Consider the following 24071-nt stretch of genomic DNA (forward strand, 5'->3'; position numbering starts at 1 on the left):
GCATTCTTAGTTTGGGCACGCCTGCAATAGACAATTGTAGGACATTTGGGGTGAAAATGGGGGACCACCACAAACACAAACAAACACGTCACACACACACATACGTGATGAACAAGTTTGAAATCAACTTGAGAATTATTTATTCCCTTTGCCGTTTCAGTGCCAGTGGATGTTTGCGAAGTGTGTAAGTCATCCCTTCCTATCCCGAGCTACGGCCGTTTCCCCACTAAACTCACTAAACATCCATGGGTGACTGACTGACTGACTGTCCTGACTTTTCCATCTCATGAGCCCAGCATGAGCGCACTGGTCCAGTGCCGTGGTAAAAATGACTGGTTAATCGTCTGTGTAAAGTAAAATAATAAAAAAATGCTAATGGTGCATGGCGTAATCACTGTTTGCCACTCCATCAGCTGTGCACTCCATTTGGATCTGTTCTGGATCATTTATGTGGTGACTGCCCATAACTCAACAGTTGGTTGTCTTAATTTCAAGATGTTTAGCTAACCAAACTACATAACAAGAACTGTTTATAGTGCAATTAGGGATGCACGATATTTTAGCAATCATATCGGTATTGGCTGCTGATAGTCATTTTTTTATATCTGATTCGGAATCGGTCCGATGAGCACAAAAACAGCAATGTTAATGTTTATTGGTATCGGCCCAAAACATTTTAATTGAGAGGAAACGGTGTACTAAATCTATGTTTTATGGGCTTTTCCAAATGTTTTGGAAATACATTTGTATTTGTTTGTATTTGGAAATACAAACATTTATTTTTCAAATTCAGTGTTTACATGTGTTTTTCAGTATGTACAACATTTTATCATCATATAAACTTATTTTTATACAGATCTGATCATATCAACATCGGTAATTATCGGTTATCGGGTGATCAATCTGGGAACCCAGAGTCTATCAATCTGACAACTCTGGGACAGACAACCGATATTTTGGGGTTTCCGGTGTTGAGCGGATATGTCCCCGCCAAGATTAGTCGGGTTTCCATCCACCTGTTTTTATGCGAAATTTAAATTTGCTGCCTAATTCGCAAAAACCTCCAAATATCGCAAAAACGTTTTCACGCTTGAGGGAGGCGGAAAAGTCGGGTGTATCGATAAAAGGAAAATGCGAAATGTGCGGTGGAAACAGATGAAGCGATATTCCGTTGTCTCTCCATTAAAAAAAACACGCCATTTGCGTTGATCACTGCAAAACATGACATGCCGTGTAGCCTACACACGGTAAATAAGTAAGGGTTAATGTACGACGAGGTGTACATTATCACTTTTTAAGGGACGACGCGAGAGGCGTGAACCGTCCGAGGCGAAGCCGAGGATGGTTGCCTCCGCGAAGTCCCTTAAAAAGTGATAATGTACACCTCGAAGTGCATTAACCCGCTTATACCATGGTCACTTGCCAACAAAACAATAAGACCAGTCATTTATATTTCCATGTGTAATAAATAAAGCAATCTAAATGGCTAAATGTCTGTTATTCATACTGTAAATCAGTCTTCCACGAAATAAAATAGTCCCTCCCACTATTCCACCACCCTCCGTTTTAAAGCCGACTCAAACGTTAACTTTATCACAGGAATGCGGGTTTAACGATGTTTTGCGTTCTACATTAAATGAAGACATTACCGTTTGGCAGCTTGCTTTATTTTGTATGATAGATACGTATTGGCCAAGTATATTAACATTTAAGAGCGATCGAGTTTCAGGAAGTAACACAGAGCAGCGGGGGCTGTATGTGGTGACATGCAGAGAGAACTCTCTGCGTTAACGTCTGCGGGTCTTATAAGACGTAAATGGCGCGAGGCAGGAGTAGAGTGAAAACTATCTGCTTTCAGTATGTTGGAGTCCAGGTATGTTTTGTACAAGGACGTCTCTCAGTGTGTTGCTGTTAACTGCCCATTGCGTTGTTTTCTTTTTGTTGATCTCGTCTTTTTCCTCTTTGACTTGATTTGTGCATAGCGGGTGGACCCCTTGATTTGTATCAGTGATAAGAGGCAGCGCGCGCTCTCCCAGAGCGCCTGGCTGCTGGTTGCTGCAAGTTGTAAACAGGAGGTTTGACAGTTGACAGCTGAGAGCCCGGTTTCTGTCAGCTGACCAGAACAGAGCCGGCTTCTCTCAGGAGAGGGAATCTCCGAAACGAAAATTCTCTCTCTCTCTCTCTCTCTCTCTCTCTCTCTCTCTCTCTCTCTCTCTCTCTCTCTCTCTCTCTCTCTCTCTCTCTCTCTCAAAGGCCGGGCTCGTGCACGAGCGAGGGAAATCTCCTCTTTCTCGCCGAGAAGAGCCTGATGACGCGAGGTTAAAAAATCTCCGAAACGAAAATCAAAATTGTAAATAAGAGTTATTTTTGATAAACTGAGCACACAGGGGTGATTTAAATACTTACTTTGACCGACTCAATTTTTTTCTCAAGTTCCAAAATTGTCATATTAACCCTTAACGGGGGTATAGAGCTCAAACTGCTCTCCTGATAACACTGATGAAACTATGGCGCATTGATATGAACGGTGAACAGACCATTTAGCTAGGTGTCCATTATCACTGTACAATATCACTTTTTAATGGACACCTTGCAGCCAATCAGAATCGAGTATTCACCCAGACCATGGTATAATGGTAAATACACAGCACAATACCCGCCGTGGTAAACAGAAGAAGACTGGGATATTAACTTTGAGGCGACTCACTTCTAGAATTGAATGAAATTGTATTCACTTACTATCTGCTCCGTGGATTATAACGTTATGCTTGCCGAGTCACCTGTTAATCCAGAAATGGCGTTATGGTACCTTTTGTCTACTTGTAGATCATCAAGAAACTTTAAATGAATAACGTTAGATGTGTTTAATAGAGCTGTATATCGGGTCTAGCAGCTGATCAGCAGCTCAGACAGCCTCAAACACGAGGTGATTGACAGCTCTATAATTCGCAAAATAGCAGTGATGGAAACGCGCATTATTTCGCATTTTCTTTTGCCGACTTTCTGAAAATTTGATTAAAAGTTGCGATAACTTTGGATGGAAACCCAACCCAGTGATTGACGCAAGAACGGAGTTGGAGCTGGTGGATTAGGTATTTTAGGTCCAGACTAGCCTCATATTCAGACTGGCTCATCAACTCATTTCCTCTTCTAGTCTGAAATTGCAGTCACTTCAGAGGATTTCTATGAGGGGGCAGGCTTCGGTCTTCCCTAACCACCAATCACTAGAGACCAAGGTGTCCACGGCAACCGGCGCCAGCACTGCACTAGTAGTAGTCATGCATAACATAAACAGACACAGCAGGTATCTCTACTTTGGCTACTAAATATGGCAGTTGTAAAACAATTATATCAACAAGCAACGGATTGTCAAAATTAATTTTACAATTGATGAAAAACGTGACTTGGACATAACAAGCAAGCTATGAATCGATCTATCAACATCCCCCTAGCTATCAACAGCTCTGCTAGGCCAGGCTGCGTCGGGACATTTCCTTGGGCGGGTGGCCGAGCAGGGCTTCACTTACCGTGGCCGCCGTAACGTTACTCCCTGCCCAGACAGATAAACCTCCAGCAGGCACCGATCTCTCGCAGGCAAGACTGACTGACAACAGCGTTAGCCAATCAGCGCCCATGATTGGATTTTCAACCGGAGAAAAAGCTTTTGCACATGACAATGCCAGACCAAGAACAACCAAATCCACAACTGTGTGGAGTGGGCGTGGCTTTGAAGGTCTGGATCCAGGCTAGGTCCAGATGGCATTTCGGCTAATAACAATAACAATAATAATAATATATAGCTGCATGAACATTGTAAACAATGATGGAAGTGGAAGTCTTGGGGCGGACATATCCGCTCAACAACGTAAACCCCGAAATATGGGACATCTTTCCCAGAGTCTTAGGCGTTAGACTGATAGACTCTGGCTTCCCACATTATTAGTTATCTTTATTGGACACCATTTTCATATTGGTGCATCCCTGACCCTAAGTGCAATCTATATCCCTCCTCCATACTACATTTTTTAGGGTCAGCTTTGAAAAGAGGGCTTGAGGGACCTGCTTCACTTGTTGCTATGAAACAGAGCTACACAACCTATGCGTTAGGGCTGCTCGATTAATTGAATTTTAATCTAGATTACGATTTGGGCTGTCCACGATTATGAAAACAAGATAATTGACATCAAACGATTTTGCGGCTCTTGTCTCTCTCGTTCTGTCTTGTGTTGTAAATCAAGCGCACCCCTTCCTTGCTCGGCCCCTCCCCCAAAGCCCAAAGAGCACACCAGCTTGAGTTGTGACTGTCGTGTGAAGAGCCACAGGCACGTTTCTCCTGCCCGCTTATTTCACAGAAAGAGAGCCGCTGGTCGAGAAGAGAGGTGAAACAACGTATGTGGGGTGGAAACACTATGGTTTTGCCGAGTTTAAAGGTCCTTACACTGTGCATATCTTGCACTGTTTGTTCCAAGTCTGTGCCTGTGATTGACAGGTGGGTCAAAACTCGCATCGCAATTCCGTGCTGTATATTCACATCGCTCTTGATGTGTAACTGATGAGCGATGCGATTATACAGCACGGAATTGCGATGCGAGTTTTGACCCACCTGTGAAGATATGCAAGGTCGTGGCAGCACCCCGCAACACGACCTCTCCCTCTGTTTAATCACTTGAAATCCACTCACAAAGTGGTCTATGACCAAGAAATAACGCTAAATGAACAAAAAGTCAAAGCCCCATCTAGTTACTCCTGCCACAACACAGTCATCGATTCAGGACACTCTTTACAATGCGACCGCATTGATATGATGCATGAATATGCATTCAACAGCTAACGATCTCACAGATAAACATTAACAATAGCCTATTATGAACCTAAACGTAAGTCGCTTTGGATAAAACCATCTGCCAAACGAGTAATTTAATGTAGCCTAATGTAAATGAACGTTACTCAATAGCGTTCTCATTTGGTTAGATTTGAGGTTTAAGGACTACTAGTTCAGATGTTTACCAACATATTGAATGTAGATTAATAGTTGCAGTTGGTTGTGGCAGTTCACTGCAACATAGTAGGCCTACATATACTGTATATTTATTTTAGTTTTTATTTTATTTCTAAATCTTTGCACTTTTATTATTTATTTTCACTTATTTATTTATTTATTTTCAATTATATCTAAAATCCAAAGACATCCAATGTTAAAAAGAAAAGCCAGTGTCAATGTTCAATAAATTCATGATGTTCTCAATGTCAATGATGTCAATAATCGTGTTAAATAATCGTGATCTCAATATCAATCAAAATAATCGTGATTATGATTTTTGCCATAATCGAGCAGCCCTACTATGGTGTGCAGATAGTCTTGAGGCCTTGCTGTGTTTAAGCCTGTGAATGTGGAGGTGGAGGGGAAAGGATTGGATGAGCTCTGCTCCCTCAAACATTCATCATACAATGTCTTGAAAATGGCAGTAGGCTATGTGAGCAGATGATGTCCAGTGTAACAGTTTCTGCAGATGGCTTGCCACTAATCCTAGAAGTGCCACAACAGTGCCACAAAATCCCCCTTTGTTTACATACAATATTGAAAGCTCAGTTTAGTTTGTCACAACAAGTAATGCTGACGAGGTCTGCACTCTGCATCCTTGCCAGCTCTGATCAATACTGAGACAACATGCACTGCTGATATGATAAACCGCCAAAAACAGAGATTCAAATGTATACATTAGTAGCCTTCGATTCACTCTTAAAATACTGTCAGCTTTCAGTTTAATTGTCAATACTTTGTATTGTTGAGGGCATTGTATTATTTGTTGAGGGTATTGGCATATTAGTGCCATCGATCATACTAAATCAATCAATTTATGTGATTACATGAATCAATGTTCTTCATTAAGGCTATTGCACATGGAAACTCGAGCAAAGCAATATCAGGATTTGTTTTGATGTTGAATAGCATTCTAATAATGGAAGAATCTAAAGTCAGATTTTATTTCTGTTTGTGTGTTTTTGTTCAATGGTCAATAAACTGTTAGAACCTGAAATAATGTACGGTAATTTTTCATTGCATAATATGCTGTCTCAAGAGTTAGTGTAGAGTTGTAGTGTAGCCCTAAATGTTCTGCATTTACTGGCTGCCTAAAGAGAGATGATGAGCTGTGTTTGTGTTAGTCGTGACTGGTAAAAAGGAGTTAGCTGATGACAGGGCCCTGTTGCTAGGCAACACATATCATGGGCTGCACCTCTTGAAGCTAGAATGGTTGTATTTTACTCTGCAAGACTGGGGGCAAGTATAGCCTAGGGCTAGGCCTAATGTTTCTGTCTTTCTGATCATAATGCAACTTATTCAATACAAATTCTATTACAAATGCCTCCAAGTGAAAATTTACGATAAAAACTGTTGTTTTGCCGATATTGTACATTTTTGTATTGCAGGCTCAGCAGGAGACCTGCTTTGCATGCCATCCAACAGCTTTGTTCCCTAAGAAATTGTGGTACATTCAGATTATCTTTTAGTTTGACAAAAAATACTACAGACTAGACTAAGGCTGCAACTAAATAAAAAAAATCATTGTCAATGTTGAGTAATCTGTCAAATTATTTTCACGATTATCAATTCGTTTTTTTTGGTCTATAAAATGTCAGAAAATGTTGAAAAATGTTGATCAGTGTTTCGCAAAGACCTAGATGACGTCCTCTGTCTATAACCTAAATATATTCAGTTTACTCTCATACAGGAGTGTAAAGAAAACGAAATATTCACATTTAAGAAACTGGAATCAGGGGGGGTACGGTGGTGCAGTGGTAAGCGCTGTCGCCTCACAGCTCGAAGGTCCTGGGTTCGATTCCCACCTGGGACGTTGTGAACGCTGAAGGAATGCGTGCCCGTCCGCATGTCCTCGAGTGCCGTCAAAAGGGCCTTTCTGTGTGGAGTTTGCATGTTCTCCCCGTGCCTCCCGGGGGTTTCCTTCATATAGGAACCCCCTTCACCAAAACATGCAATATCCTGGTTGCTAATGTGGTTCCTCCTCTGGTCGTTAATGGCGCCTGTTCGGAGGGAGGGGAACTGGTTGGAATAGCGTGAACCTCCCACGTGCTATGTCCTACCGGTGAACCTTCCCCTGTCAGGTGAAAAGAAGCGGCTGGCTAACTGCCCATGTCTCGGAGGAAGCATGGAGCCAGTTTCGGCTCTCCCCAGATCGGCAGAGGGTGGAGTAGCAACCAGGATAAATAAATTAAATTAGCACTAATGGGGGATAAAAATGGGATAAAAAATGGGATATATATATTGAGAAAAAAAGAAAAAAGAACTGGAATCAGATGGCTGACAACTAATGGATTAATTGTTGCAGCTCTGGACTAGACTATAGAGTAGACAGTACACCAGAGACAGAGAAAGCCAGGCAGAGAAACACAAGCACAGGTCGTACGTAACTCTCTGCAAAAAAACTCAATGGCATATGATGATTTGTTTGAAACACTAGTACATACTCTATATAAAAAAAAATAAAAAAAATAATATTAACTCATTGAGTGCCAATGACGTCTAAAGACGTCAATTCAAATAGTAACGTAGAGTGCCAATGACGTCTAAAGACGTCAATTGCGTTTTTTGACGGTGGGACGTGGATCAAAGCCTGATGCATCTCCTGTAAAAATATGGTGGATGTTGAATGTGTATAAGCTATTTTACGGACCCATTAGGTGGCAACAGTGCTCTCCAGATTAGAGAAAGGTGAGGAAAAACAGCAGAAGAAGCCCCGTGATGAAAGAGAAACCGATGAGAGCCAGAGCCAGAGCCGTATAGATTGCTCTGGCTGGAGCTGACGTTAGCTGCGAACAGCAGCCAATCCGCTCCCACAACTGAGCCCCTCTGTCTCTGCTGCATAGTTTCTCCACACGATTAGCCGAAAAAGCCAAACCATTCTCAGCAGTCCGGTTTGGCTTTTCGGTGTCGCGCTGGGAGCCGGCGCACAAAAACGGCGGGGCGCTCCGAAAATAGACGCTGGGTGCGTGTTACGCTGTGTGTTAGTGTGGGGATGAGTTTCTCCCAGCTCCGCCGGCATGCAGGCTGTGTGTTAGTGTGGGGCTGAGTTTCTCCCAGCTCCGCCGGCATGCAAGCTGTGTGTTAGTGTGGGGATGAGTTTATCCCAGCTCCATGCAGAGATTCGTCGCCTGACGCAGGTAGCAGAGATTCGAGCAGAGCCACCAGAGACACTCCCACGGAGGAGGAGTTTGCAGTTGAGGGGGGTCGGGCACGCAGGGCACCACACAACTACACCACGTCACTACATCAGAAAATATTAGCTTCAGAGTCAGTGATGTGCTTGAAATGCTTCATTTCACAAAAGGCTCATTATCTCAGCTTCTAGTTTGAAACGTCTGTTTTTGGTGAAATCAACCTATCTTCTCCGGCTGATAACTAAAGAACGGAAAATGATATCAATAAACTTTTTTTTGCTGATGATACAATAGAGTCTCATCGTTCTTTGGGCGTGTTCGGTGTTTACATAGTAATATCACACAATATTCTGTGGGCCTCGAGACATCACTGAAAACACTCTGAAAGGGCTGGCACTGGGAGCATCCATTTTCCAAAAGTGGCTGGCACTCAATGAGTTAAAGACATATACAAATGTCTAAATGTCATCAAGGGACTTCAGTAAGTAAGTGCACAACCGAGCACACAGAGTAGTAGTACATTGTTTGATCATCTCCTGTCTGTATTTTTTTTAATTTTTCTCTCCTGTTTTTTACTTGTCACTTGGGGCAAGTGACTAATGTGCCATTTGTCTGAATATTTTTCCCACTCATCCTGGGTCGTTGAACAACTGTTAACGTAGGTATAATATTTCAGAAGCAAATAATTTCTTTCAAAAGTCTTTTCTGGGTTAATTGAGCCTTTCTGTTACAGATGGTTTCATTGAAGTTACACCGATATAACGAAGAATTGATTCCTCCCTTTTGTTTTTGTTCTCTTTCAGGATTAAATCACATCTTTGATTTGGCCTGCTCACTAGGGGTGACCATAGTACTTTGGCCCTACGCAAAGAGCTTGTAGTGCTAAAGTCCAGCACTGAATATGATTCCTGGGTTGCAGAGCTGAGGAAGCATGTGGTGGAAATCTCTGGCGACGAGGCAAACGTGATGACAGCATGGTCCATGGTGGAGAAGCTCAAAATGGAAAAACGCCCATGCAGGGAGGAGAACATTGACTCAACTGAGGCCCAGCATGCCAGTGGCGAGTCAGAGGATGGGAGCAGCTCCGAAAGTGAGTCCGAAGAGCTGCAACACCAGAGGTTGCAGGTGAGCAGCAGCAGCTGTAAAAGGAGGGAGCCCTCGGTCATCACAAAACCCCACCGACAACTATGTCGCTCTCCATGCCTCGACCGGCCCAGCTTTTCCCAGAGTAGCACTCTGCAAGAGTTCCGTTCTGACGATGCTAGTGCAGCTGGACCAGGGAGCAGGCATACCAGTGACAAGGAGTACCAGACACCAGGGAGCAGGCATACCAGTGACAAGGAGTACCAGACACCAGGGAGCAGGCATACCAGTGACAAGGAGTACCAGACACCAGGGAGCAGGCATACCAGTGACAAGGAGTACCAGACAGCTGGACCAGGGAGCAGGCATACCAGTGACAAGGAGTACCAGACAGCTGGACCAGGGAGCAGGCATACCAGTGACAAGGAGTACCAGACACCAGGGAGCAGGCATACCAGTGACAAGGAGTACCAGACACCAGGGACCAGGCATACCAGTGACAAGGAGTACCAGACAGCTGGACCAGGGAGCAGGCATACCAGTGACAAGGAGTACCAGACACCAGGCACCAGGCATACCAGTGACAAGGAGTACCAGACAGCTGGACCAGGGAGCAGGCATACCAGTGACAAGGAGCACCAGACACCAGGGAGCAGGCATACCAGTGACAAGGAGTACCAGACAAAGATGGAATTTGCCTTGAAGTTGGGCTACTCGGGAGAGCAGGTGGAGACGGTGCTCAACAAGCTGGGGGCTGCCGCTCTTATTAATGATGTTCTTGCTGAGTTGGTAAGACTTGGCAACAAGATGGAGCCTGAAATTCAAGCTAGCCTCAATACCGCCACATTGGTATCACGGGCCCACACACACACACACACACACACTGTGTATCAGCAGGCCCCCTGCGTTAAAGAGACCGCTAGTCCAGAGGTGTCAGTGGAAGAGGAATCTGTGGATACTTTCGATAACCTCAGGCCCATCGTCATTGATGGCTCAAATGTGGCAATGAGGTAAGACATTAACAAACATGCACAGTCATTAAGCTGTTTGTGCTTCATACAGAATGCACTGAGTGCTCTTTAACTTTTTCATCTAATGGATGTTCTTTCATTACTTAAGTAGACATTTTACCACATTGTGTTGTGTTTTGTTTTGTAGCCATGGAAACAAAGAGGTGTTCTCTTGTCGTGGTATCCAATTGGCTGTTGAATGGTTCCTGGAGAAAGGACATAAAGACATCACTGTGTTTGTCCCAGCCTGGAGAAAAGAGCAGTCAAGGCCGGATGCCCTTATCACAGGTAGCAAGCTAACTTTGTTTTTAGGTGCTTGCTCTGTCCTCACGCCACTGACTCACAACCTCATCATCTTGGTACTCTGATTGCTTATTCAGGATAGCTGGTTTGAAATTGTGAATGTTAGAGCTTGTTGCATCAGTAAATACAGTACAGATTTCCTCCATAAGTTACAGAAAGAGTAGAGTAGTAAGAGGATATATATATATATATAATATATATATATACTGTATATATATATACACTGTATTTTAATCCATTTTAAAAGGGAGTATTCATTATTAGGTGTTGCAGAAAAGGTAGTTGAAACAAACCACTGCAGTCTATTACAATAGTGAGTCCTGATACTAGTATGTACTAAAAAGGAGTTCATCCAGTGTTTCTCCTATTATTTCCTTTAATGGTGCACATGTGTCTCACAGGGCTTATGTTGACCTGTGACTGGATTTGGACGCAGGCACACACACGCACACACACACACACACACACACACACACACACACACACACACACACACACCTCTCTATTAAGACACTGACTAAGGCCAAAAACAAAAAGAACTGACCACAGTGTTTTCAGTGCTCATTCTTGTATATTACCAATTAAAGAAAATAAGTCCCTTGACTTCACTTCACTGCGTCGACTCAGGCCAGGATGGCCGCCGTCGGGCACGATGTCGGACCTTCCACACGTCTCGTGCTTCCATCAGGGTCGGCAGCTCCCCAGTTGTTAAAGCTCTGCAGTCCTCTTTTAGGGTGTTCACCATGGTCTTTAGTGGTCTCCCAGGGTTCATCCTTCCATGAGTTGCTTCCCACAGAATGACTCAGCTAGCAGGCAGCTCAGGGTGTCTCGCACAGTGTCCAGTAGGGGTGGGGGAAAAAATCGATTCACCTAAGTATCGCGATTTTTAATGTCACGATTTTTTGGATCGATCTTTTATTCCAGAATCGATAATCGCAAATTAAAAAAAAAAAAAAAAAAAAATTTTTTTTTGGGTGCTTGCAGTCAGGCCACTCACTGAACAGCAGGCCAGGCGGCGCCTACTGGTTTACTAGTGGTTTTATTACTTTATTAGTTAGTCTGAAGTAATAATTACACTTCAGGGTTAAAGTGGGTGTATCTCATTGTAAAATTGGACTTCAAACGGCCCAAATCTGGCTTCAAACGGCCCAAATTTCACGCACGTTGGCCCATATCGGCCTGGCCTGCTTGGTATCTAATGCCCGGCCTGAATTATGATCCCAGTCCGCCCCTGTTTTTAACTATATCGCCCAGCCCTACTCATGATATATAATATACAGTCTCTAGTGTATGATTCAACTTTTCCCATGTTCTAATCTAGTGTAAAAAAGCAAACAAACTGAAAAAAGAAAAGAAAAAAATAAACAAATCGCAATAAATCGTAATTAGGGATGTTCATCAATTATCGAAAATCGATAATCGATCGTTAAGGATTGGAATCGATCCTGTGGCATTTGGATCGATTTTTTAATTATTTAAAAAAAAAAAAAAAATTTTTTTTTTTGGACTAGGTTTGGGTGGAATTCGTTCCTCCTCGCCCCACTCCATTGCACAGCCGACTAACGTGAGGTGGAGCTTCATATAGTCTCTAGTTTTCTGGCTGGGCACGGGCCTTTCTGCCAACAAAACTGTTTTAAACATGAGAAATTCACACCGGCATGCGCCGGGGACAGCAGTGTTGGAGAGGAGACACATTGAAATAAAGAGTTCATTGAGGAGAACACGTTGTCTTTCGTATTTTCTGCCATAGGCATTCATTTTGTTAAAAAAAAAAAAAAAAAAAAATTGAAAATATTGAAAATTTTCTAAGTATTAATAAAATCGATAATCGATAATTGATCGTTAATTCTCACCGATTATCGATTTTGGAAAATTTTCAAAATGAACATCCCTAATCGTAATATCGAATCGCAATAATCGTAGAATCGCAATACTTAAGAATCGCAATATAAATCGAATCGGCACCCAAGAATCGTGATAGTATCGAATCGGGAGATAAGTGAATCGCCACAGCCCTAGTGTCCAGCTAACTGTAGTCGTCTGTCTCTTATTTTTGTAGTGAGAGGTGGTAGGTCACCATAGAGATGCTTGTTCGAGACGTGCTGCGTCCAGCAGATGTTAAATGCCATTCGCAGCATCCCTGTGTAGCATCCATCGATAGATTTTGATGTGGCCTTGGAGAGGGTCCATGTCTCGCACCCACAGAGCAATATGGTCTCTATGGTAGCGACAAAGATCCTCTTCTTGAGCCCCCGAGATAGATTTGAGGTCCAGATCTTCCTGGTGTCATTGAGCGCCTTCCTTCCATGGGAGCTGCTCGTCGCACCTTTATGTCTCCCTCCGAGCTCTCCATGCGTGCGCAGAGATATTTAAAGTCATAGACCCGTGGCTACATTACAGAAACCTAGACAGAGGATTAAAGAGCATAGTTTAGTTTAATTTCTACCAAACAATGTTTGCTAGATATTTGAGAAATGGTATCAATAGAGATAGATTTAAACTGGTACTATGCAGTATAAAGTATGAGCAGCACTGCACTTTTCTCTGTGGTCTAATCCAAGCATCGAGGGCCTCGTACATTCTTTCAGGGTTCATGAGGCTGTTTTTCACAGATTTGCCGGTAACTGTCCATATTCACAAGGTGTGAAAACCATAGCATAAGCATGCTCATCTTTCATTATTATTTCAGGTTGCAATGAGTGCCCAAACTTAGAATACTGCACTCAGTCATCATCAAAAGCTTTGTCTATAAATCTGAATAAACATTGATCTTGCCCTATGATTTAGTTCTCTCTGGGGGGAGATATTCTACAGAGGTTTTCAAAGTGGGAGGCAGGGCCCCCCCGGGGGTTTCAAGCCATTTCAGGGGAGGCTCAGTGAATGGAAGTGAAAAAACATTATATTAGTTATAGGGATGTCACAATATATCGTCCCACAATATATCGCGATATCAAAACGTGACAATATGCATCGTTGAGATGAAATCTCATCTCGCGAGAAAAAGAAGCTGAACATGGTGGCACTGATCTGCATCTGATTGCATGCTCGCTCTCCTTTTCATTGCTTTGTTTGAACAGACGAGGGACGTTACAGACACGGAGGATGAAAATGGTGAAATTACTCAAATTAGCGTGGAGGATGCCCCTTCAACTTACAAATCGATTGCAAAAAAAGGATTGTTAAAATATCGTATAGTATCGTTATCGTGAACCCAATATCGTGTATCGTATCGTGAACTGAGTGTATCGTGACACCCCTAATTAGTTATTGAAAGGAAATTGATGGATCATAGCCTAACTGTGTGTAATTTGGTTAAAGAAAGAGTTCAGAGATACAGTCGTTTTGGGGAATTTGACAGTTTTCCCAGAGTCAGAAACAAATAAATGCCTTCAGACCTTTTTATGTATTTGGTGTAGTCTGAAGTATGTCAAACAGCAATATCAGCCTATCTTGGCTCGATTGTTGAGTGTCTATGAGATCAAATAACATAATAATGATCCCATAGGCATCCAGGAATTGAGCGATATGATCCAATATGTGTCTGGGGGGAGGCCCACAGTCTCAGACTTTGAAAACCCCTGTTCTATGACTATAATACATCTTTCTTAAGGTTAGGCCTATGGCAGGCAGGACACCTTGTGGCCAGAATTAGAATCTGTAATTCCGTGGGTGTGTGTGTGTGCGTGCGTGTGTGTGTGTGTGTGTGTGTGTGTGTCAGAGTGTAAAGAACAAGTACTGTAGTGTCTCATGTATCAGCTGAGCAAAAATGGAAATTAATATATTAATATATGTGAGCTGTTATGTTTTGCCAAAAAAAAAAGTAATACTAAAACTTACTTGAAATATCTCTTACAGATCAAGAAATCTTACGCAAGCTGGAAAAAGAGAAGATACTGGTGTTTACGCCATCTAGGAGAGTTCAAGGCAGGAGAGTTGTGTGCTACGATGATCGCTTCATAGTGAAGCTGGCTTGTGATTCTGATGGAATTATTGTTTCAAATGACAACTATAGGGACTTGCAAAACGAGAAGCCAGAGTGGAAGAAATTCATTGAGGAGCGTCTCCTTATGTACTCATTTGTCAATGACAAGTAAGCAATCAAGATGTACTCTTATGGCAGTGAAGTTATCTTAAAGGTATACTATGCAACTATTTCATAAAAAACGTTTTTTTTTTATCATTATAGAAAAGTTTCCCCTCCAAAACATCAATTTTAACCCACTAAATGAGTGTGTTTGAGGCCAGATGCTGCCCCCTGCCTCATTTTGGGGCTTTTTACATAATTGTTTGGCTGTGCCGGGATGTATTTGGGCGGATACCATGGTCCCTATCGTTGCATCGGCGCTGTTTCTAGGCCGAACGCCTGGCGCAGCTCAAATCAGTGGGCGTGGACCAGCGCACTTGATATCGTCGTGCTGGCGCTAGACGCAGCCTCAACCATTACAACCATGCCTTTTAAGCGTAAAATTATGCACCGTCATGCTCATTGGATAACTGCAATAAACGAATCGCACGCTTGCCTTTTTAGCTCCAATTCCAGTGATCCCGCAAAACCAGACGAAAGCCAAACGCTCTGCCCCCCCCCCCTCCCTTCATCCAGTCTGTCTGTCTGACTGCATTATAGGCTATTATTCCATATTATTATGCTTCTCAAACCAATCTAACTGCAGTTTCAATACTGCAAGCATGTAAATACGCTACACTATAGCAAGATCAAAGTGAAAATAATGTACTAAACGCATCAGCTAGAAAAATATAGCCTATTAGATTGGTGAAAGTTTGTCCAGAAAGATATCGTTTTCTCTCCCCTGCTGCAGGTAGAATGATCGATGCACATAAATATACCCTACATTATGTAAAGTCATTGCATAAATGTGTTTTTATTGTAAAACTAAATGTCAAGTAGGGCCAAGTTATTGGAGCGGACATCACAGTATAGCACATCACAGAAGCGCGTTCCGCTGTCACTTATCTAAATCACGTTAAACCCACAAGGGGTATATATAGGCTCAAGAGGACATATATGTTTCACATAGGGTGGTGTTTCATTTCGATGTTTTATTTGGTCCAATATTGAAATGTTCGACAATTGCAGGTTGTCTTACCATTACACATTATTTTAGATCTACCTTTTATATCTATTTCGGCTCATTTGGTTGCTATTTAGTAGCGAAATGGAGGACCCAATTGCATGCTGGGAGTGGACATTCACAGGCAGTAAACTTACAACTGCTATTTCCTATGGGAAGCTGGGTGCTAGGGATGTCAATTTTCGGTTAATTTCACTTTCGATTAACCGACGCTAATAATCGATTAACCTATCGGTTAATTCATAATTTTTTAATATAAAAAAAAAAAAGTTTTTTTTTTCTTTTCTTTTTTTTTTTTGTCTATTTACTCAATGAACTCATGCCCAAACAAGGCGTGTCTATTTAGATGCTGAAATGTTAATGCTTTTTGTGTTAGAATTTCTAACACAAAAAGCATTAACAAGCATTAACAAAAAGCATTAACATTTCAGCATCTAAATAGACACGCCTTGTTTGGGCATGAGCTCATTGAGTAAATAGACCAACAAAATTTTTTTTTTTTTTTTTTTTTTTTTTTTTTTAATATTAACTGATAGACCGACAGCAATAACCGAACAACGACGTTAGCGACGGTTAATCGATTAACGGTTAACCGTTGACACCCCTACTGGGTGCTGCTATGTGTTGTGTCTGTTTGAGCGAGGGAGTCAGAGAGAGAGAGAGAAGGGTGACTCAGAGGCAGAAGAGCACTGGCGCACTGAATAGGCCTGGTTTCAGAGAGAGACAGAGAAGGGTGACAGGGGAGAGGCACAAGTGCACTGGCGCACTGAATAGGCCTGGTTTTCAAAGGCGCAAAGCGCTAAATGTAGGCCAGGTGCGAAGATAGCACTACGCCGGTAGTTAGCGCCGACACGCCCACTTTGGCCCATTCTGGGACTGCGCCACGCCCATTCGGCCTAAAGCGCATTTGGCAGCCTAAAGCCATATTGATATCGTCCCAAAACAGGCGCAAGGCACGTTTTTTTGCGTTTAAGGCCCGTTTTAGCGCCGAAGGCTTGTGGGAGAATAGGGCCCAATGTGTGTAGAGCTCCACGTGGGTCTGTATAATGCCCAGCCAATAGCATCGCTCACAGCACAACAGCCAGCCAATAGCATCGCTAAGATGTTCTGAGAGGAATCCCTTAGCAGAGCGGAGTCAGCGCAGACTAAGACGAGGCAATAGAGCTCCTTCCCAGATCAATGTTTGAGCTGTTTGGCGCTCATCTCTCGATGGTTTGAAGGTATGTGTGTTTGTGTTTTTATAGCATAACCACTGTGAAACTATCAGAAAATAACATTTAATCTCTGTGTTTGAAAGACTTACCAGCACTCTCTCTCTCTCCACATAAACACAGCCTCGCTCGACCACATAAACACAGAACACAGCAAAACAATGTCTCATCACGAAAATACACACAGAGTGCAGCGTCTCAACATAAACACACTGCCACACTGTTATATGGGCCAGGAGGGATCGTTTTGAGGGGAAACTTTTGTACAACTGCTTTTTTCATGAAATAGTTGCATAGTATACCTTTAAAAACCCACTATATATATATCTATATATATATATCCACATACATACACACACACAAACACACACTATTTTATCTGTGGTATATAGAGCTCAACAGTCACGTGACGTTCCGTGATGTTTCCAGCCCCGGAAGAGAGTTCCCCCAACCAAGCCAACCCGTGGCCTACTCAATCGTGAGTGACCATAAAACATTTCAGTTGGAGCCAAAACAAAAAATAACAAGCTGGGTATTTTTTTTATTTAATTTAATTGTTATTTTTTTTTTTTTAATGTTTTATGGTCACGATTCAGTAGGTCACGGGTTGGCTTGGTTCCAGCCATAAAACTCGTTATATAAGGATTTTTCGAAATATCTCTGGAGAAAATGAATGGGGAACTCTCTTCCTGGACTGGAAACATCATGGAAAGTCACGTGACTGTTGAGCTCTATATACACCAGTGGTTCTCAAAGTGGGGTCCGGGGACTCTCGGTTGTCTTTGAGGGGGTCCCCAACAAAAAGGGGAATACTTTATTTTCACTATAATTCCATCCATAAGTAACACAATGACAGAATGTATGAATATTTGGTCATGGGTTTCATACACTTTCTGTAATAAAACATCTAAAACCAAAAATCGTATTCAAATGCGCGTCCATGGTCTAATTTGTGTGGGTTTTGGGGTCCCTGAGATGACACATTTTGAGAACCACTGGTACACAATCATTGTATGATTGTATGTAGAATGGGGGAGGAGCAGGTTTTTATTCATTCCTTTTGATGTCAGATTTAACGATTATGTTTGCATTAAGAGGTTGATGTTTAATAATGGCAATTGAAAATGACTTCTAGATTCATGCCGCCTGATGATCCATTAGGAAGACATGGTCCAAGCTTAGAGAATTTCCTCCGCAAGCGTCCTGTCGTTCCAGAGCACAAAAAACAACCTTGCCCCTATGGTAAGTTTTCTCAACTACGCTTCTATATGTGACGTGTCCATTTGTAGCATGAGATGTTTGTAGCATGGGGATTCAAGGAGTGGCTAGGGGGGATGTGGGTGGTTTGAAGGGGGCAGGGCTAGCGAAACAAGGGGCCCTATCTTCGCAACGGTGGTAATTTTGCATTAGTGCCCGTTTTGCACAAAGCCCTAATTGTGGGCGTGTCAGGCCGCTGCGCTTCACGTCATCTCGGCGCAAACCTCCATAGGCGTGTTTATGCCCATAACAGGATTCACAAGGTGAGACCACTCCCCTTAAAAGCCACAGCGTCACCGCCATCACATCTGTGACAGGCAGCAGCTTCTTTCTTGCTCAGTGCAAGCAGAGTGAGAGAGGGTGAGTGTAGTAACTCAGAGTACTCATTGTGAACAGAGGAGTTATTTATTCTCGTGAGAGAGAAATGTGGCAGCCTGGTTACAACGTAGTTTCAGGAAGTGCACTGGATATGGCTAATTCTATATCCCCGGAACCCCATTACAGAGCCCTCTAGTGGACTGGATGTAGCACCACACAGGGAATCAAACATTATCACAGTGAGAGTCGGAGAGAGAGAGATGTGAGGCTGTCATGCATAGAAATCAAATAACGTGCTCATGCCCACCTGTGAATCACCTGTGTATTATTGCCATTTCACACGCTGAAAAGGGGCTGCTGCCCAAACGTCTGTGTGGTAATAAAAGTATTCAACTTGGAGTGCTGTCCTCCTTACTTGATGGCTGTCATGAATAGTCCTCTTCTCAACGGTCCTAAAAAATCTTGCTTGAGACGTGGACCGAGCTCATCTCGCCCGCTGTTGTCACATATACTCAGCCCGACCAAAACAAACAGTTATTAGACCTAGTAGGACATTATAAAAAAGTGTGCAATTAATGCTGCCGCAGCTCAAATAATGGCAACGGTATGTGTGTGTTGCCATAAATGTTTTTCAGCTTTCATGCTGTTATATGGATGGACGGACTGTATGCTTTTCGGGCTCTCTTCTCCGGCATCTCCGCTGCGGGGCTATACTGCGTACTGAGGGCCGCGATGAGTGATGCTGCTCTATTTGAAGTTTAATTTCGTTCCACCAACACACATTTGCACAAATTGATGCTCTTGTAATTAGTATTAATTAGTCGTTTCCCTCATATAGGCTATAACCATAGCTATAACATACACATTTAAAAATATTTGTTTCTTTAATAGGGTAGGGATGTGTGAGATTTTAATTCTAGCCTATTTCAATAGCCTATATCAGAATTGTCCACTCGGGTTAAGCTATTGTTGCATGTTGCAATTGCGGGGAAAGAGGTTACTGTATAGCCTACTGGCCAGCACAACTTTCTCAAAAACAATCTACTGTTAGCCTATACCTCACACACCACAGACCTGTATGGTCGGGAATTATGTAGCCTAATAAAACCATGACAAACAAATTCTCATTTTTAAATCAAGGTGTGTTTTTTATGCAAGGCTATAGTTGAAAATCAATGTGATTCTGAGGAGAGAAGAGTGTGTGCAGGCGCGAGGTGTTGGAGATGTTCATTTTGAACAATTTCCATAATCGAAATTCGGGAAAATTAACGATCAATTATCGATTATCGATAGCGTAATAATAATAATAATATATATATATTTTTTTACTCTTGTCTGGTAATAACGTTGCGTGTTCTCGGCCAGCTATAATGGCGATGCCGCTCTGTAGTAAGAATATCAGACACTAGCGCTGTGGCCAGGTAAACAAACATGTTACATGTCAGGTTACATGATGTAAGGCAATCGGCTTCTTCCAGCTTAGCTGACAGCACAAGAGTCAAATCAACAGGCCTGAGCCTCACTGAGGTCCGCAGACCGCTGGGTGCGTTTGTTTGTGTCCCCGGCGCATGCCGGTGTGAATTCCCCATGTTTAAAACAGTTTTGTTGGCACAAAGGCCCGTGCCCAGCCAGAAAACTACAGACTATATGAAGCTCCACCTCACGTTAGTGTAATGGAGTGGGACGAGGACGAGGAGGAACGAATTCCACCCAAACCTAGTCCACAAAAAAGAAAAATAATAATAATAATAATCGATAAAAATTCCACGTGATCGAATTCATTCCTCAACGATCAATTATCGATTATTGATGAACATCCCTATTGGAGAGTGACCAGGCCCACCGCACCCCATTACGCAGAGTACGCAGACTGCGTAGGGCATCATGTGACTGAGGGCACCAAATTTTTTTTTTTTTTTTTTTTTTTTTTTTTTTTTTTGTGCCCTCAGTCAGGCCACTCACTGAACAGCAGGCCAGGCGCCGCCTACTGGTTTACTAGTGGTTTTATTACTTTATTCAGGGTTAAAGTGGGTGCATCTCATTGTAAAATTGGACTCGGCCCAAATTGGGCTTCAAACGGCCCAAATTGGGCTTCAAGCGGCCCAAATCTGGCTTCAACCGGCCCAAATCTGGCTTCAACTGGCCCAAATCTGGCTTCAAACGACCCAAATCGGGCTTCAGACGGTCCAAATCTGGCTTCAAACAGCCCAAATCTGGCTTCAAACGGCCCAAATTGGGCTTCAAACGGCCCAAATTGGGCTTCAAACAGCCCAAATTTTTCGGCGCCGCCCTTCGGACGCCGGCACGCACGTCGGCACGCATGTCGGCCTGTATCGGCCTGGCCTACTTGGTATCTAATGCCCGGCCTGAATTATGATCCCAGTCCGCCCCTGCTTGCATGTACAGTTTAACAATCACTTGTTTGCTGACATGTACAGTAATTCTAACAATTGTTTGTTTCCCACATGTAATGAAATGTGAGATACACTAGTATCGTTCATAATTAATGATTTTGCAGTCTTTCGTTTGACAGTTATTGAAAGTTTTACGGGGGGGGGGGGGGGGGGGCACCACAAAACAATTACGCTTAGGGCACCCAAATGGCCAACAGCGGCCCTGAGTGACATCCATGGCGTGCGTAAATGTATCCAAGCAAGGATTTCCTGCACTGCGCACGGAGAATATCTGTCTGCGCTCAGGCGTACGCCTGGCGTAGTGGGGTTTTTTGCGCTAAGACCAGATATTTGGTGGCGTTTAAATTGAGAGCAACCAAGGCCCCTTTCTCTAACACATTGCGCTGGAACGCCTATTTTGGAACGGGCAACGCCCAAACCTCTTGTTTGCGCTCGGAACATTTGCGACGGTATCTTCCCCAGAGCGTAAAATGACACTTGCGGGAGACAGATAATAGGCTAGAGGCCCATGGACACGCCTGGGCCATGCCTACACCTGTCTCTGCGCTTAGATCCCAGCACAAAACTGGACGGTGGAGGCAGACGATAGCTTAAGATACAGGGAAGATGGAAATAAGAGGCGCGCAAACGGCAGCGCAAACAATAGCGCTGTACGAAGATAGGGCCCAAGGTGTCAGTTTGTAGCATGAGAGGATAGACCAATCAGGAGTAGCCTATGCATATGGAGAGAGGGTGGGAGAGAAGGGGACGACCTGCACCACTTCAATACCTGGGTGTGATTTTTTTTTACGTATGTTACTTATTTTGGTCTTTGTTTAAACAGGGAAAAAGTGCACATATGGACATAAATGCAAGTATTATCATCCAGAGCGTGTCAACCAGCCACAGCGGTCAGTGGCTGATGAACTGCGAGCCTTTGCCAAGTTGTCTGCAGTGAAGACGATGAGTGAGGGGGCTTTGGCAAAGTGCGGCACTGGACCAACAACTATAAAGGGGGATAGCAGCTCAGAGGCCAAGCGTGTGGCACCCAAACGTCAATCTGACCCCAGCATTCGCTCAGTGGTCTGTGAACCAGAAGAGCCACTATCTGTTGTGAGGAAGCCTGAGACGAGTTGTGTGCCTTCCCTTGTGTCTGCTCTCAGCGTGCCCACCATGCAGCCCCCAAAGAGCCATGCAGCTGGTGCCTTGAACACAAGATCAGCCAGCAGCCCAGTGCCAGGTTCTCAGCAGTTCGTCCACAGCTCTCTGGAGCACATGTCCAGTGTACAGTACCCACCCATTTTAGTTACCAATAGTCATGGCGCCTCTGTCACATACAGTGAGCAATTCCCAAAGTATGACTCGGTGAGCGACCATGGATATTACTCGATGCATAGTGATTTTTCAAATATGAGCATGAGCAGCATGCATAATGTGGACAGTTTGTGTAGCATGGAGCAGCACGAGCATGCTGTGTATCAGAGAAAGCCCAGCCATTGCCCTGAAGCCTGCCTCAGCCATTCCAACAGTGACTCATTCTCTTATGGGGAGCTGTACCCAAGCTCCATGGAAAGTAGCCTAGAAGAGAGCATGAAGGGGCAGCAACCATCTTCTGCACAGGCTAGGATCCAGGCCTTCTCCCATGGGTTTCATCACGAGGCACTGACCCGGGTTCAAAGTTATGGACCTGAGGAGCCCAAGCAGGGTCCACGTAACCAGTCTACATCTCATCTGGCACCACATATCCAGCATACTGCGGTGGGAGCAAGGTCCAGCTGCCCTGGGGACTATCCCCTAACTCAGAATGTCCTCCCACCTTTGTCCTCACAACCCACACGCTCTCTTGGCATGACACGCATGGACAGCATATCGGATTCAAGGCTATATGATAGCAACCCAATGAGACAGAGGCGACCTCCACTGTGCCGTGAGCAGCATGCAAGCTGGGACCCTCTGCCATGTGCTAATGAATCCTATGGATATCATTCATACCTACTGAGTAACAACCTGATGCCGTGTTGTGAGCGGGTGATGGTCCGCAGCATGCCTGACAAAATGGAGCAAATTTGGAACTCGCCATGGGAGACCCCATCTGCAGCTGAACAGCAAGAGCGCCATGGCATCCCAGACCACCAGTATCAAACATATCGGAACCTTTGCAACATCTTCCCTGCTTACGTTGTCCACTCAGTCATGGAGAAGAACCCTCACTTGACGGATCCACAGCAACTTGCCGCTGTCATTGTTACGAAGCTGAGGTCTTGCCATTAATCTTATTAAACATTTCAAAATTAACGTGATAAGGGATTGAACAGGTATAGTATGGTCTTAGATAACGTGATAAGGGATTTAACAGGTATAGTATGGTCTTAGATAACAATGCGATGTCACCTATAATTGTGACAGCTGAAGCCAGAGATACTTAAGAAAGGACTTAGATGGCAAATCTAAGCACTTGTTTGATGTTGCTGTATGTGCAACATATCATGCCCTCAGGAGTTAATCTTTTTTTTTTATGTCTCTGGTAAGTGAAATCTGGCTTTTTGATTTTACATCACTAAGTCAACAGTAGTTTCCTCAGTAAATTTAAGTCGAAACAAGTTGAAAGACATTTCGCATATAAAAGCTCAATTTTCATACTAAATGTGGTGCATTTGATATAAGGGTAACACCTTATTTGATATCTGGTTCATAACACATTCATAACACCTGAGCAGGAGCTGCTTAGTAGCTTTGTACCATGTTCTTGAATACTGATTGAACCTTTTAAGCAAGCTTTCATAAGATATTTGTTAAACATCAATGTCATCTTTATCAAAGATGTGGAATCGTCTGCTAATACTATTTTAAGATTATGATGGCTGGCTAGTTGGCCTAACTGCCTACCTAGGCTAGCTAGTCCAATACTGATCCTAGGTCCTTATAGTCATCAGCTATGTGGATTAGAAAACCGGGTAGCTAGCTACATAGCACCCCAGTTTAGTTAGCTATTGTCTACTCAGCAACATCTCCCATGTTTGCCTTACGGAAGCTGCTGTATAAGAGCCAATTCAGCATTCATTAGTGCACCATGTAGCTTTTATGAAGATCTTGTTCAGGTATTGTGAATGTGTTATGACGTGCATCTAAAGTGTTTCTGGCACAGTTTAACTATAGATAACTTTGCGTAGGTCTGCCTCTGCTGTAAATAATTCTTGTAACTTTTTTGTCTATTGATTTTTTTGGACAACA

The 24071-nt window shown here is 43.3% G+C and overlaps 1 protein-coding gene across 5 annotated transcripts; it reads left to right on the forward strand.

Annotated features, from left to right (window-relative positions):
* Positions 1-9141: 9141 nt before the first annotated feature.
* Positions 9142-23111, forward strand: zc3h12b (zinc finger CCCH-type containing 12B; the record flags this gene model as incomplete). 5 transcript variants are annotated; one of them, XM_083637730.1, is made up of 6 exons in its annotated part: positions 9142-9479; positions 9924-10268; positions 10417-10556; positions 14427-14661; positions 18008-18114; positions 21685-23111. In XM_083637730.1, the coding sequence occupies 6 exons, from the start codon at positions 9142-9144 to the stop codon at positions 23109-23111; spliced, it is 2592 nt and encodes an 863-aa protein (XP_083493856.1). The 5 variants fall into 5 exon arrangements, with proteins under 5 accessions (XP_083493856.1, XP_083493855.1, XP_083493853.1 ...); XM_083637729.1 differs by having other exon boundaries at positions 9142-9469; positions 9908-10268; XM_083637727.1 differs by having other exon boundaries at positions 9142-9439; positions 9860-10268.
* Positions 23112-24071: the final 960 nt, after the last annotated feature.

Source organism: Poromitra crassiceps, assembly GCF_964638095.1.
Source record: "Poromitra crassiceps genome assembly, chromosome: 1".
In the NCBI taxonomy this organism is placed as follows: Eukaryota; Metazoa; Chordata; class Actinopteri; order Beryciformes; family Melamphaidae; genus Poromitra; species Poromitra crassiceps.